The 13781-nt window shown below is 45.9% G+C and overlaps 1 protein-coding gene across 2 annotated transcripts in view; it reads right to left on the reverse strand.

Annotated features, from left to right (window-relative positions):
* The window catches only part of EYA2 (EYA transcriptional coactivator and phosphatase 2), a 174889-nt gene that overhangs the window by 29145 nt on the left and 131963 nt on the right, over window positions 1-13781 (reverse strand). For both annotated transcript variants that reach the window (XM_069541444.1, XM_060032674.1), the window contains exon 9: window positions 7384-7473. In XM_069541444.1, the coding sequence (XP_069397545.1) occupies window positions 7384-7473 (90 nt within the window). The remainder of the gene's footprint in view (window positions 1-7383; window positions 7474-13781) is intronic.

Here is a 13781-nt window from a genome sequence, read left to right on the forward strand (position 1 = left end):
CTGTTCGCTTAACCTCTCTGTGCCTCAGTTTCTTCATTTGTAAAATGGGTGTTATGGACTGAGTGTTTGTGTCCTCCCCAAATTCATATGTGGAAGCACAAACACTCAGGTGACTGTATTTGGAGAGGGGGACTCTAAGGAAGTAATTAAGGTTATGTGAGGTCATAACGGTGGTGCCCTGATCTGACAGGATTAGTGTCCTAATAAAAAGAGACAGCAGAGGTGGCTAGCACATGCTTTTTCTCTCCCTTTCTCTCTCCCTCTCCTTGTACACACACTGAGGAAAGGCCATGTGGAGACACAGTGAGAAGGTGGTCTCTACAAGCCAGGAAGAGGGCTCTCACCAGAAACCACATTTGCCAGCCCCTTAATCTGGGACTTCTAGCCTCTAGAATGGTAAGCAAATTAATTTCAGTTGTGTTAAGCCATACAGTCTGTGATGTTTTGTTATGGGAGCCTGAGCAGACTGAGATAATAGGGATAACAATAGTGAAGATTAAACAAGTTAATACATGTAAACCGCACAAAACAGTGCCTGGTACCTAGTAAGTACTCAGTAAATGTCAGCTGTGATTACTGTTACTATTCTTCTTCTTCTTTTTTTTTTTTTTGCGTTACGCGGGCCTCTCACTGTTGTGGCCTCTCCCATTGCGGAGCACAGGCTCTGGACACGCAGGCTCAGCGGCCATGGCTCACGGGCCCAGCCGCTCCGCGGCATGTGGGATCTTCCCGGACCGGGGCACGAACCCGTGTCCCCTGCGTCGGCAGGCGGACTCTCAACCTCTGCGCCAACCAGGGAAGCCCTACTATTATTATTATTATTATTATCATCACCATCTTAACTGAAATGTAGGTCATGTCTTACAAATTTAGGGTTCCAGAGCTTCACTGTCTCATGGAACTTTCTACAATGTGTACAATGAAGTAAATGTTCTGTCCAATATGATAGCCACCAGCCACATGTGGCTAATTACATTAGAATTATTTAAAATTAAATACAATTAAAAATTCAATGCCTCGGTCACACTAGCCATATTTCAAGTGCTCAATAACCACATGTGGCCAGTGGTTACTGTATTGGACAGTGCAGAATAGAACACAGACATCCCTAGGGCTCTAGAGCATTGGCTTTCAAGTGGTTTTGACTGTGGCCTTCCGTAAGAGACACATTTTCTGTCACACAGAGATTTAAATTACTGAAACATAATTGATAACACTGAGACAATTTCTCAAACAATATTCACCACTACTATTTGTGATGCACCCTATCATACCCCCTTTCAATCAACTTTCCTTTTTAAACATTTAAAACCATACCTTCTAATTATTAGGGAAACATCAACTATAATGAGGGATCACCTCACACTGGTCAGAGTGGCCATCATTAAAGAGTCTACAAAAAACAAATGCTGGAGAGGGTGTGGAGAAAAGGGAACCCTCCTGCGCTGTCGGTGGGAATGTAAATTGGTGCAGCCACGATGGAGAACAGTATGGAGGTTCCTTAAAAAACTAAAAATTGAGTTGCCATATGACCCAGCAATCCCACTCCTGAGCATGTATCGGAGAAAACTCTTCATTTGAAAAGACACATGCACCCCAATGTTCACTGCAGCACTATTTACAACAGCCAAGACATGGAAGCAACCTAAGTGTCCATCAACAGATGCATGGATAAAGAAGATGTGGCACATATCTACAATGGAATACTACTCAGCCATCAAAAAGAATGAAATGATGACATGGTGCAGCAACATGGGTGGACTAGAGATGATCACACTAAGTGAAGTAAGTCAGACACAGAAAGACAAATACCATATGACGTCACTTATACGTGGAATCCAAAGTATGACACAAATGAACTTATTGACAAAAGAGAAACAGACTCACAGACATACTGACAGAAAACAAACATGTAGTCACCAAAGGGAAACGGGGGGATAAATTTGGGATTAACAGATACACACCACTATATATAAATATCCTGTAATAAACCATAATGGAAAAGAATATGCAAAAATATATATGTATAACTGGATCACTTTGCTGTACACCAGAAACTAACACAACATTGTGAATCAACTATACTTCAATAAAACAAACAAAAAATAAAACCTTAGTTTCATCCTGAGCAATATCACCTATGAAATCACTGGCATAATGTGCTAGTCATTTCCCCCCTAAAACACTAATAAGAGAAAAACTGTAAATTTAACAACAAAAAAATTTTTTTTCAAGTAAAAGCAAGTTACATGAAGCCTGCACTGTGCTGTACGCTAGGTGATCCGTAAATATGGTGCAGCTGACTGACTACTCTCAAGGGCTTGGTGCAGCGTTTCTCAACGGGGTGCCCCTGGCATTTTGCGGGGAATGATTCCTCGTTGTACAAGGCTGTACGAAGTACTGGGTTACGTGGCACCCCTGGCCCCAACTGCTAGGAGCCGACAGTTCTTCCCCTTCGTGTGATAACCCACACTTCCCTCCCCATTTCCAAACTCACCCTTCCCCACTTGACGATAATAAGGTTGCAGACATCGAGAGCCTGCGCTCTGAGAACGAGGGAAGACGGGAAAGCGAGGACGGGGCTTTCCCCCACTCACCTCTTTACGCAGGGGCCACGAGGATGGATGGCATCGCCTCCCCCGCTGCACACTGAGCCCTGAAATCAAACCCAAGAGGACTGTGCTCCCCGGCACCTCCACTCAGCCGGGTCCGGCCTGGCTTTGGCAGTGGCACATGCGCAGTTCAGTGAGCCCGAGGATGCTTTTATGAGCTCCCAAGCGTCAGGTGTGTGAATTTCAATCAAACCGCCCCCCTTGCTCCACAACCCAGCTGACATTTCAGATGAGGATCCTCTGCCCTGGATTTTACTGCAAAAGAAGTAGCCCTCGCACAAAGGCAAGTTGGCCGGGTAATTGTCAATATTTATGCCCAAACTCCAGCAACTTGCTGTCATTTAGGGCCAGGTTGCTCACCACTGTCATAATCTTTGCCCTATCTCTGCATTACATGTATTGTTACTGAATTATGGTAAAATTGGGGATTGGGCAACCTAGTTACCTTTTCTAGCTCATCATACAATAAACATATAATGATTTAAATTAAACAATTTGCCCCTGTACCATGTAAACCCCCCTTGCACAGTCCCAGTGGCACATGCAGCCCTCTGGTGGGGAGGCCCATCTCTTGGGCATGTACCGTGTGCCAGGCTCTCTGCTGACTGCTTCCGTGTATCTCCCATCATCCTGACGACCCTGGAAGTTAGGGGCTTTTCTTCTACCCATTTAACAGATGAGGAAACTGAGGTTCAAAGGAGGTGGAGTGACTTGCACAGGTCACACAGCCAGGAGATGGTGGAGCCAGGACTCAAAGGCAGACTGAACTGACTAGCAGACACTTGCCGTAAACTCTGGACACGCATCCCTACAGTCCTGAGATACAGCTGAACTTGGCACCTACTTTGTCTCTGACCAGTCCTCCTCATGGAATCCCTGCCCCATGAGCACTTTCACCTTTCAGTCCGGGAACCATCTAATGCAAACACCTGCTTCCACCATTGCCCCCTTTGGTCTGTTCTCCACCCGGCAGCCAGAGGGAGCCTCTGAGCAGTGAGTCAGGTCATGTTGCTCCCCTGCTCTAAATCCTCCAATAGCTTCTGGTCACTGTTAGAATGTTACCCAGAGCCTTATGATGGCCCAGAGGCCCCACGTGATCTGTCTCCCCTCCCCCAAAATGCCCTCCACAGTCCTTCCTGCTCTTTTGCTCTAGCTGCACTGGGCTCTCCTTCCTGTTCCTGGAACTTGCCAACTCTGACCATGCCCCAGGGCCTCTGCACTGCTGTTCTCTCTGTCTGGTACACTTTCTGCCTAGATGCCCACGTGGTCCTCTCCCTTACCTCCTTCAGGTCTCTGCTCCAGTGTCACAGAAGCCTTACCTGGTTTTACCAAGGAAAACAGTCCCTGTGACCATCTCCTCCGGCTCTGCTGGCCTCTCTTTGGAGCACTTTATCTGACATTTTATATTCAATTGTTTATGGTCTGCTTCCCCAACTGGAAGGTCAGTGCCTCCAGGGTGGGGGAATCTTGCTGTGTTTTATTTTCGTTTTTTTGGCCACTGAATCCACAGCACTTAGAGCAGGGCCTGGTGAATGATAAACTCTCCATAAATTGCCGTTGCTTGTGGGAGCTGATCTCCTTATTTAGAGATGGCACTGCAGGCTCAGAGCAGAAGGGGATCTGACTTCGTTCCCTAAACGCCATCATCTGACCATCCATGCCGGAGCCGGGCTCCAGCCCCGAAGGACCTCCCTGGGGAGCTCCACCGGGCTGCCCTTCAGATTTTGACGGGGGCTCCCTGCACCAGCAAGCAATATGTGTTCACTTGTGTCTTAACTTCTGCATCGTATGACATGGTTTCAATTCTGCTGAGGTGCCCTCGGGGCTTCTGGCACTGGGGACATTTTGGAAAAAAATGTAGAGAATAAAAACAAACTGGCTTCCCTGAGTAGCTCCAGCTGGTAATTAAGATCCTTTTCCAAGAGGTGCGACTTTGACTTTGCGGTCAGCGCAGAACAGCAGAGGGGGCAAGGTTCTGAAGACATGGGCTTGAACACACACCAGTCCAAAAAATACCTGGCTCTGAGCCTCAGGTTCAACAAGACGGACAAAGTGCTTACTAAGTGTCTACCAGTCACTGCCTGAGAGCTTCAAACTCGCGTATCTGTCTGTCGATTTGGTATTTCACTGGGGTGTCCCAGACACCTCCGACCTCATGTGCCCACAACAGAAGGATGGAGTCTCCCGTCTCCCCTGTGTTGCCCACCACAGAGAACAGCACCATCACCCAGGTCAGGCCAAGCCCAGGAGCCCCTCTGGGCTCCTCTCTCCTCTCATCCCCCACATCCAACCCGTCAGCAAGGCCTCTCAGCTTTCCTGCCATTCTCCCGGAGTCCACGTCTTCTTCCCATCTTGATCCAACCCGTTTTTCATCTTTTGCTTGGAAGTATCTCTTTGCTGGTCCCGCTGTCTCTACCTTTCCCGTCCTACTGCCTAATCTCCATGCAGCAACCAGAGTGGTCATTTTAAAACATTAATCAGGTCACGTGGCTCTTCCCATTTCATGCTCCCTCGCCCCATGGTTGTCCAACTCTGACGTCTATGGCTCGTGTCCGGCTCATGCCTCCCTCTCCAGACTCATCCCTCCCAGCTGCCCCCTTGCTTTCACTCACTCACTGCACTCACCTGTCCTTCTTGCCGATCCTTGATGATGTCACACTAGTTCTCACCTCAGGGCGTTTGCACCTGCTGATCCCACCTCCCTTGGTCTCCACCTGGCTGGTTCCTGTCATCATTCAGGCCTTGGCTCAAGTGCCACGTCCTGGAGATGCCTTCCCTGACCCCCTCGAGAATGCTGTTCCCTTACCCTACTCCCTCACCCCCAACACTCACTATCACATCTGATTGTTTTATTTTCTTCACGTCCTTTTCACTACCACAAGCATGCTTGTTTATGGATTTGTTTGGTTGTTTACTGCCTGGTCCCTGGGGATTTAGGGTGACTCAGACAGACGTCCCTCCTCACACAAAGGTGACATTCTAAGCAGGAGACAGGGAAAAACTACATCCACCCTGGACTTTTCAGATACAAGGGCCAATAATTTCCATTTTTTGCTAAAGCAGGTTGGGTTTTACTACGTGCAATCAGCTGAGTCTTTACTATATTAGGCGCCATAATACTTGCTGAATTCAATTGCCATTTTTTTTTAATTTAAAAATTTAACTTTAAGTTCTCTCTTTTTTCCCCCCAAGACATAAGAGGGCTTTGTAAAGGGAGCTTGCACATTGCTTTTGGCAATGTGAGATAGTTTTGGGCCTTGATGCTACTGGCATTCTCCGCTGCTCCAAAGCTTTCTTTCTCAGCAAGTTTTTTTTTTTTTTTTTTAATATTTAGTTATTTATTTAGGCTGTGCTGGGCCTTAGTTGCAGCATGCATGCAGGATCTAGTTCCCTGACTAGGGATTGAACCCCGGCCCCCTGCATTGGGAGCATGGAGTCTTACCCAATGGACCAACAGGGAAGTCCCCTTCCTCAGCAAGTTTCTATCTCAATCCTCTCTTTGAAAAAGATGTTGGGCAGAGAGCATCAATCTCATTTCACAGATGGGAGGGCTGAGGCCCAAACGGCTTGCTGAGACTGGACGGAACACAAGATCGATCATTTCAGCAAGGATTTTCCTTTCTGGAACTCTAGGACTGCAGACTGGGAAGGAAACTCTGTATCCTTTCCTGACGATAAATGAGTAATGCTCTCAGTTGGCCAGGACAGATTTGCAATTTATAGCCTTCATATTACTACTTCACAGTTGAGTACCCAGGGATTTTCCAGATTCTAAGAAAAAAATATTCCTACTAGGATAAATAGAATTGTTCTTTTACATGCAGTTTTATTTTAGGTTGCCTTTATTTTTCAATCTGTTAAACCAATAACGAGAATATAATTTACAAAGCTAGAAGATTCCCACATTAATCCTCTTATCAACAAAAAAAACTTTCCTCACCTTGGAGAAAGCTGCTTGCTCTTTCATTAGGGGTAAGTAGTGCACTGCATTTCCCTCTTTGCTTTGTCTACCAGGAAGCTCAGAGAGACTCAACTTAACTGCTGTAGTTAGCCTGAGCCAGACTTTTTCTGGTACAATGCCTCACCCTTATTCATTACATGGCTTTCAGTTCCTTTGCTTTTGCTTTAGTAGCTCTATTTTAAATATGTTTTCTATTTGAAATTCTTCCCCAATCTTTCCGACACAGGCTGGGTATAAACAAACGAATTAAATTTATTTCTGAAGCTGCTCTCCCCCTTTTTCCTATCTCCCTTGCTACTTGCTTAGGGGCACAGGAGCAGATACTTTAAATCCGCACGGCCCCACCGCTCACTCTCTCTCTCTCTTTGTAAAACATGTTTTCAGGAGAATGTAAATTGTTTTTAAAAGCTTCCATCCTGGCCCACTGCTAATTATTCCTGACCCAGGAGGATCTGTACTAATTTGTCTTAATAAACTTTATTAAATAGCAAATTTCAGGAGGAAGAAACTACGCAGCCTTGATTGGATTAGTAAAACTGCCAGTGGACATCACCACTAGAGCAGAGAGAAAAGCCCATTAACCATAGAGAGGGAAGGTGGGGAGAGAATCCGGTCAAGTGTGTTTCCAATAAGCCATGGCTGGCCACAGTTTTGTGCCTTCTTCGGGGTTGTGAGCAAAAGTTTCTAGCCTCCAAACGAAAAAGGAAAAAAAACGGAAAAAGAAAAGGCAGTGTCTCTGCCCCCAAACAAGATGCAGGTGATTAAATACAGCAACTATGGAATGAAATGAGCAATCAAGCAATTCCAAACCTCCAGGTCATTGAAGAACAGATGTGTATCTGCGAGGTTGAAGATCATTTCTTCCATCATGAGGCCGATGCGCACGGACGCCGTGGTGTCCTGTTAGGAAGAACCAGAGAAAAGCGCAAGTAAGTGGAGTCATTGTCGTCTCAGCCTCCTCTCCTCCCGGCCCACCCCTGAATGGCAGATCCGGTCTGTCCTCATCTGCGCGGCTAGCACACGGCCTAAGATGTGTCTCCGGGTGGGGTCAGGGTGATAATATTGCACAGCTTCTGAGATTTCACTTCTACTTTTTCATCATTTCTATCTACCCTCGTCAGTGTTTAAACCTCCCCCCACAAATATGCCCCCGGAATGGCAACTGTGTTCAGTGTTGCAAGAACCAGAAATGGCTGTAGGAAAGGAGAGCCTCTTGGAGAATGTGTGTTTCCAGGGAGGCCTGAGTGATTTCAGGGAAAGCAGTATAAACTATGTATAAACTACTGGGAGAGCCGGGATGCTGGTTCTCTCCTTACAACGATCGCTTTATGGCTATAGCCCTCCTCCTCCGGCTATTTAAAAAAACACTTTTATCTAACAAGAGAGGATTAACTACGAAAACAAGCATTTAAACAAAACCCACTGTAGGGGACTTCCTTGGTGGTGCAGTGGTTGAGAATCCGCCTGCCAATGTAGGGGACCCAGGTTCGATCCCTGGTCCAGGAAGATTCCACATGTCGCAGAGCAACCAAGCCCGTGTGCCACAACTACTGAGCCCGCGGGCCACAACTACTGAGCCCATGCGCCGCAACTACTGAAGCCCACGTGCCTAGAGCCCGGGCTCCGCAACAAGAGAAGCCACCGTAATGAGAAGCCCACACACTGCATCGAAGAGTAGCCCCCGCTCTCTGCAACTAGAGAAAGCCCACGTGCAGCAATGAAGACCCAATGCAGCCAAACCAGACCAAAGAAACCCACTGTAGTACATCCATACCCGGGAAAACGAGGCAGCCATTAAAAAACGGAGTCACGCTAGGACTCCTGACATAAAAGAAGCATCCAGAAAAATAGTATTAAGGAACAAAGGCAAGCTGTATCACAGTATAGTGTGTAAAACACAGTGTACAATAAAAGGGTCCACTCTCTCTCCCTCTGTCTCTGTCTCCTTCTCTTTTCTAGACACAGAGCATGTAGACTGCATTACTCTTTACCCATATTTGGGGTCCCATCCTGAAAAGCTTCTCCCTGTAGGAAGATGATATACACCAGGGGCTGGCAAACTACGGCCTGAGGGCCAGATCTGGCCTGCTGCCTGTTTTTGAATGGCTCACGAGCTAAGAGCGATTTTTACATTTTTGAACAGTGTATTGTCTACGGTTGCTTTTGTGCTTTGCAGGCAGAGGTAAGTAGTTGTGACAGATCCTTACAGATCCTAAAATACTATCTGGCCCCCCGCAGAAGAAGGCTGCTGGTCCCTGATATAGATGCTCCCTGTTGAGATGTGACCATATGACTTGCTTTGGCCAATGAAGTGTGAGCAGAAGTTATGTTTTGCTTCTGCTTGGAAGCTCTAAGAGCTAGTGCATGGTTCACCATGCTCTCTTCCCACTTCACAAGGCTAAATGTTCCAGATAAAAGCTACTCGGTTAGCTTGGGTTCCAGAGTAAAGAGGATGAGAGTCAGAGCTGCAACAGACCACAATGGACACATACAAGAAATAAGAAGTAGATGAGATTGTAAAGCAATTGTACTCCAGTTAAAAAAGAAAGAAGTAGATGAGATTTGGGGGATGTTTTTTACTGCAGCGTAACCTCACCTATTCCAACTGATACACGTGGAAAATATGGAGCACAGGGCAGGCACACAAGGGTTCTCAACCCGGGCTGCCCACTGTGATGATCTGAGGAGCATTTAAAAATCCTGATGCTCAGGCCATACCCCTGATCAATAAAATCAGAATGGCTAAGGGTGGGATCCCGGCACCAGGAAACTTTACAGCTTCCCACTTGATTTCAATGTGTAGTCAAGGTTAAGAACCACTGGTCTCGGAAAATAGCTAGCTAGTGGGAAGCAGCCGCATAGCACAGGGAGATCAGCTCGGTGCTTTGTGACCACCTAGAGGGGTGGGATAGGGAGGGTGGGAGGGAGACACAAGAGGGAGGAGATATGGGAACATATGTATATGTATAACTGATTCACTTTGTTATACAGCAGAAACTAACACACCATTGTAAAGCAATTATACTCCAATAAAGATGTTAAAAAAAAAAAAAGAACCACTGGTCTAAAAGGAGAGACAACACTTAGTAATATTCCTGGTTGATTCCTGGTTGATACAACACTTAGTAATATTCCTGGTTGATACCTGGTTGATAAGTGATTTCTCTGTGCCACTCTCTAAGTATTAACTCATTTAATCCCCACAACACTCTCTGAGGTGAGCACTAGTACTTTCCTATTTCATAGATGAGAGCACAGAGGCTCACCGAGTAACCTGCTCAAGGCCACACAGCTAGCAAGTGCTGGGATCTGAAGCCAGGTCATCTGCTTCCAGAGCAGCACTGCTTCAGAGGAGGCGCTGGAAGGGCCAGGATTGGGAGAGGAGTAAAGGGGGCCTTGACCTGTCACTCCATACACTTCTTTTCCCCACTGAATTTTTTTACTGGGAGGCTGCATTACTTCTATTATAAAAATAAATAATGAATGACATAAACCCTTCTTGACCCTTAAAAAAAAAAAAAAAAAGGAAAAAACCCGTAGCTGGTGATCTCAGCTTCACACACACAACTGTGAAGAATCAAGCCCAGGAACGCAGCCATTAGGTGAAACATCTCATTAGGGCCCCAACAGCCAAAGCTTAGCACTCCAGATCCTGGCTGGAAGTCGCAGGGTAGAGCGCTCCATGAATAACGAAGAGAAAAAGGGGAAAACAAACTTTTCAGGGCCAAGCAGGGAATCGTTGTGTGACCTGGCAAAGGGGTTTGGGGGTGTTTCCACACATTACTCATACCCAAACCATTTCACCTCTGCAGGATTGCACATTCTTTCTTGGCGAGGCTGCTTGTATACCTAACCACCTGTGCCCAGCCCTCCATGTACTAGACAGGAAGCAAGAAGAAGGGGCCAGGGCTTCCCCGGTGGCGCAGTGGTTGGGAGTCCGCCTGCCGATGCGGGGGACGCGGGTTTGTGCCCCGGTCTGGGAGGATCTCACGTGCCGCGGAGCGGCTGGGCCCGTGAGCCATGGCCGCTGAGCCTGCGCGTCCGGAGCCTGTGCTCTGCAACGGGAGAGGCCGCAACAGTGAGAGGCCCGCGTACCGCAAAAAAAAAAGAAGGGGCCATCCAGACTTATCCTCTGAAAGGATTTATTCAGAAAAATGTCAGGTCCCATGCCAGCACACAACAGGAAAAGTAATTATTGTAGACAAAATGGCTTACCTATGACAAGTATTTGCATAGTTAGAAGAAGCCAAATCCTCTCTATCGATAAAGCTGAAATTATGACTTACTGATATTGGGAGGATGTGAAGAGAAAGTGTGCATGTGTGTGATAAAGGCAAGGGTGAGAAGAGAGAGCTAAAGTCTTATCTTCCAGTTTGGGAAGCCAGAGACCATGCCTAAAACAGAAAAACAAAAAAATCAAGATGTGGTCACAGAAGCAGGTTACTTAGAAATTTGGAGGTGACCCAAAGAATCAGCAAGAGTTGAAAGTTGTTGCCTCTGCGCAGAAAGAGGGGGTGGGGGTGGGGGTGGGTGGAAAGTTGCTGGGGCCTGCTGTTTTTCGTAATACTTTCCTTTGGAGAACTCTATGGATTTTAAACTCTATGCATAGATTTCTTGGATAAAAAGAAAACTAAATTAAAAATAAAAGGAAACATACTCAAGTAATATTACCCTACAGTAAATATTAAACTGGAAAAAGACCCATACATGTGAACAAGGGACATGTAAAAAGATGTTCATTACAGAACTGTCTGTAAATAGCAAAAGTTCGGAAACAATTTAGCTGTCCGGCCAAAGGAAATTAGAGAAATAAAATGTAGAATATTCATACAATGGAAAACTAAACTCAGTGGAAAGAAATGAACCAGACCTCCATGTATTACCAAGGATGCCTCAAAAAAAAAAAAGTTGAGTGAAAGCAAGTTTTCTGGAAGTTATATACTGCATGTTATTACCATTTATTAGAAACATATACAATGTTACTACATATTTTCCATGGGCACTTATATATTTGTAAATATCTGCAAGGATATACCCAGAGTCAGAACAGCAATTACTTGCGGAAAGCAGAGAGGAGGAGACAGAGGAATTCGAGGTGATGATCAAAGTGAACTTTAGTATTATCCAGTATATTCTAAACGTTTTTTAAAGAGAAGGGATTCAAACATTTCTTGTATAATTAAAAATTGAAACAAAAACTTAAAGACACCCAGAAGTTTCTGAGGAGAACCTTGAGAATACCCAACTATTCCCTAAGCATTCTCTTATTTCAGCTTTTCCCAAAATCTGCTTGCACGCTGCCTATTAGATTGTTTTGAACTATGTAGGGGGGACCTCTTTTCAAGACACTTGATAAAAACTAGTTGTGCTGGGGTGGAAAAGTCTGGAATAGCCCATGAAAAGCACAACTGTCCCAGGGGTTAAGTAACACAAAGTGTTACTCTGGGCCAGACCACTCTATCCAAGGAGAAAATGTTTTTTTCAGGGTTGTAAAGACTGAGAAATGAAGAAAAAAAAAAATAGTGGAGGCTCAGCATTAATTAATGTGACAGACAGCTGGAGTGAGGACAGGATGACAGACATGGGTTTCATCTCATGCTGCCCGCTGAACACGCCCCTAATATGCTCTATAAACACACCACCCTGGTCTGTTGGCTTAAGTTACCCTGTGCAGCTTGGAGCGGGAGGACGCCCTATCTGACCCAGCACATCTTCCAGTCAAAGAAAGCCTAAACTATGGGAGCCTTCATGCCGTGTTCTTCAGCTAATAAAAGGCTACAGGCTAACACTGCAGGGAGGACTAAATGAGGTAGCACACGTGTAACCCCCTAACCCAGGGCCCAGTATGCAGCAGGCACTCCCCAAGAGTTGGTTATTATCAAAATCCCCCAGTCCACTTCCTCACCCCCTTAAACAAAGAACCTGCTTCTGTAAACCCAGCAGGAACACCCCAAATCAGATGGTACTTTATTAAAGATGTACTTTATGCAAGTACCATCTCACATGAAAACCATTTTGTTAATCATTACATACTCTTTGGATTAAAAAAAAATCAGTGGTTAATTTCCTAAACAAGCAACAGCAGAAACAGATTGTGCTTAAAAAAACAAACCATTTAAACCAGAATGGAGAACTGAGAAAAGGGGAGTTTTTCCAAAACAGGCTTCAATTTGTAACTTGTCTGTTGAAAGGACTGCGCTGGGAGCTGGTGGGGTTCGGGTGGATGGAATGTCATCTTGGTCTGACTCAAGAGTTTGTGGGTGGCGCTCTCCCCGTGAAGGTACAAATCAGAATAAGGCGCTGCAGATTTTTTCAATGTGCTCTAATGGTCTACAGATTTGTCAGGGTTCGGTTTTGATGATGGCGAGGTGGGCTATGCACGCATGCATTTAGGAGGCTGATGAGGATGCTCTGAGCCTTGGAACCCGCCCCCACCCCCCGCCCGAGACAGATGCTGTAGACCTGGATGCAGCTCTGTAACCTAATTATCACGCATTCTTGGTGAGGTTCTCTTAATTAGAGGAGGATGGTGAGGACATTCACCATATGGGCCGCTCTGAGATCTGCCTTGTAGATCAGTAAGTTATTTTGTGACGTATGGCTGTATTTCCTGGATGGAGGGGAGAGGGCAAGTCTTTCCTAAAACGAAATTAATCTGATGTCCAACAAACCTGGATGAAGAAAATGGGATGTGGATTCCTGGAGGTTTCAAATCTGAATCAACGTTTGCGTTAATTCAGATGATGGCAACTGTTTTCTGTCAAGTGTCTCCATCACCCCCAACACACAAGCTCTCCAGTTTAAGCCATATTCTTAAGCGGGCTACTTCCCCATCCCTGTGGATTAGGAAGTAACCATTTTCATTTCAAAAGGAGTCGATTTTTTTTTTTTTTTGCGGTACACAGAGCTCTCACTGTTTTTGGCCTCTACCATTCTGGAGCACAGGCTCCTGACGCGCAGGCTCAGCGGCCATGGCTCACGGGCCCAGCCGCCCCGCGGCATGTGGGATCCTCCCGGACCGGGGCACGAACCCGTGTCCCCTGCATCGGCAGGCGGACCCCCAACCACTGCGCCACCAGGGAAGCCCGGAGTCCACGTTTTTAACCGAAAAGTTGTTTTTAATGAATCACAACTCTATTTGTCCAATAAAGAATTTCCTTTGCTGAATTTTCCAAGTTTTCTATTTTAAGCACATAACGCTTTTGTAG

The sequence above is a fragment of the Delphinus delphis genome, chromosome 15, assembly GCF_949987515.2.
Source record: "Delphinus delphis chromosome 15, mDelDel1.2, whole genome shotgun sequence".
Classification (NCBI taxonomy): Eukaryota; Metazoa; Chordata; class Mammalia; order Artiodactyla; family Delphinidae; genus Delphinus; species Delphinus delphis.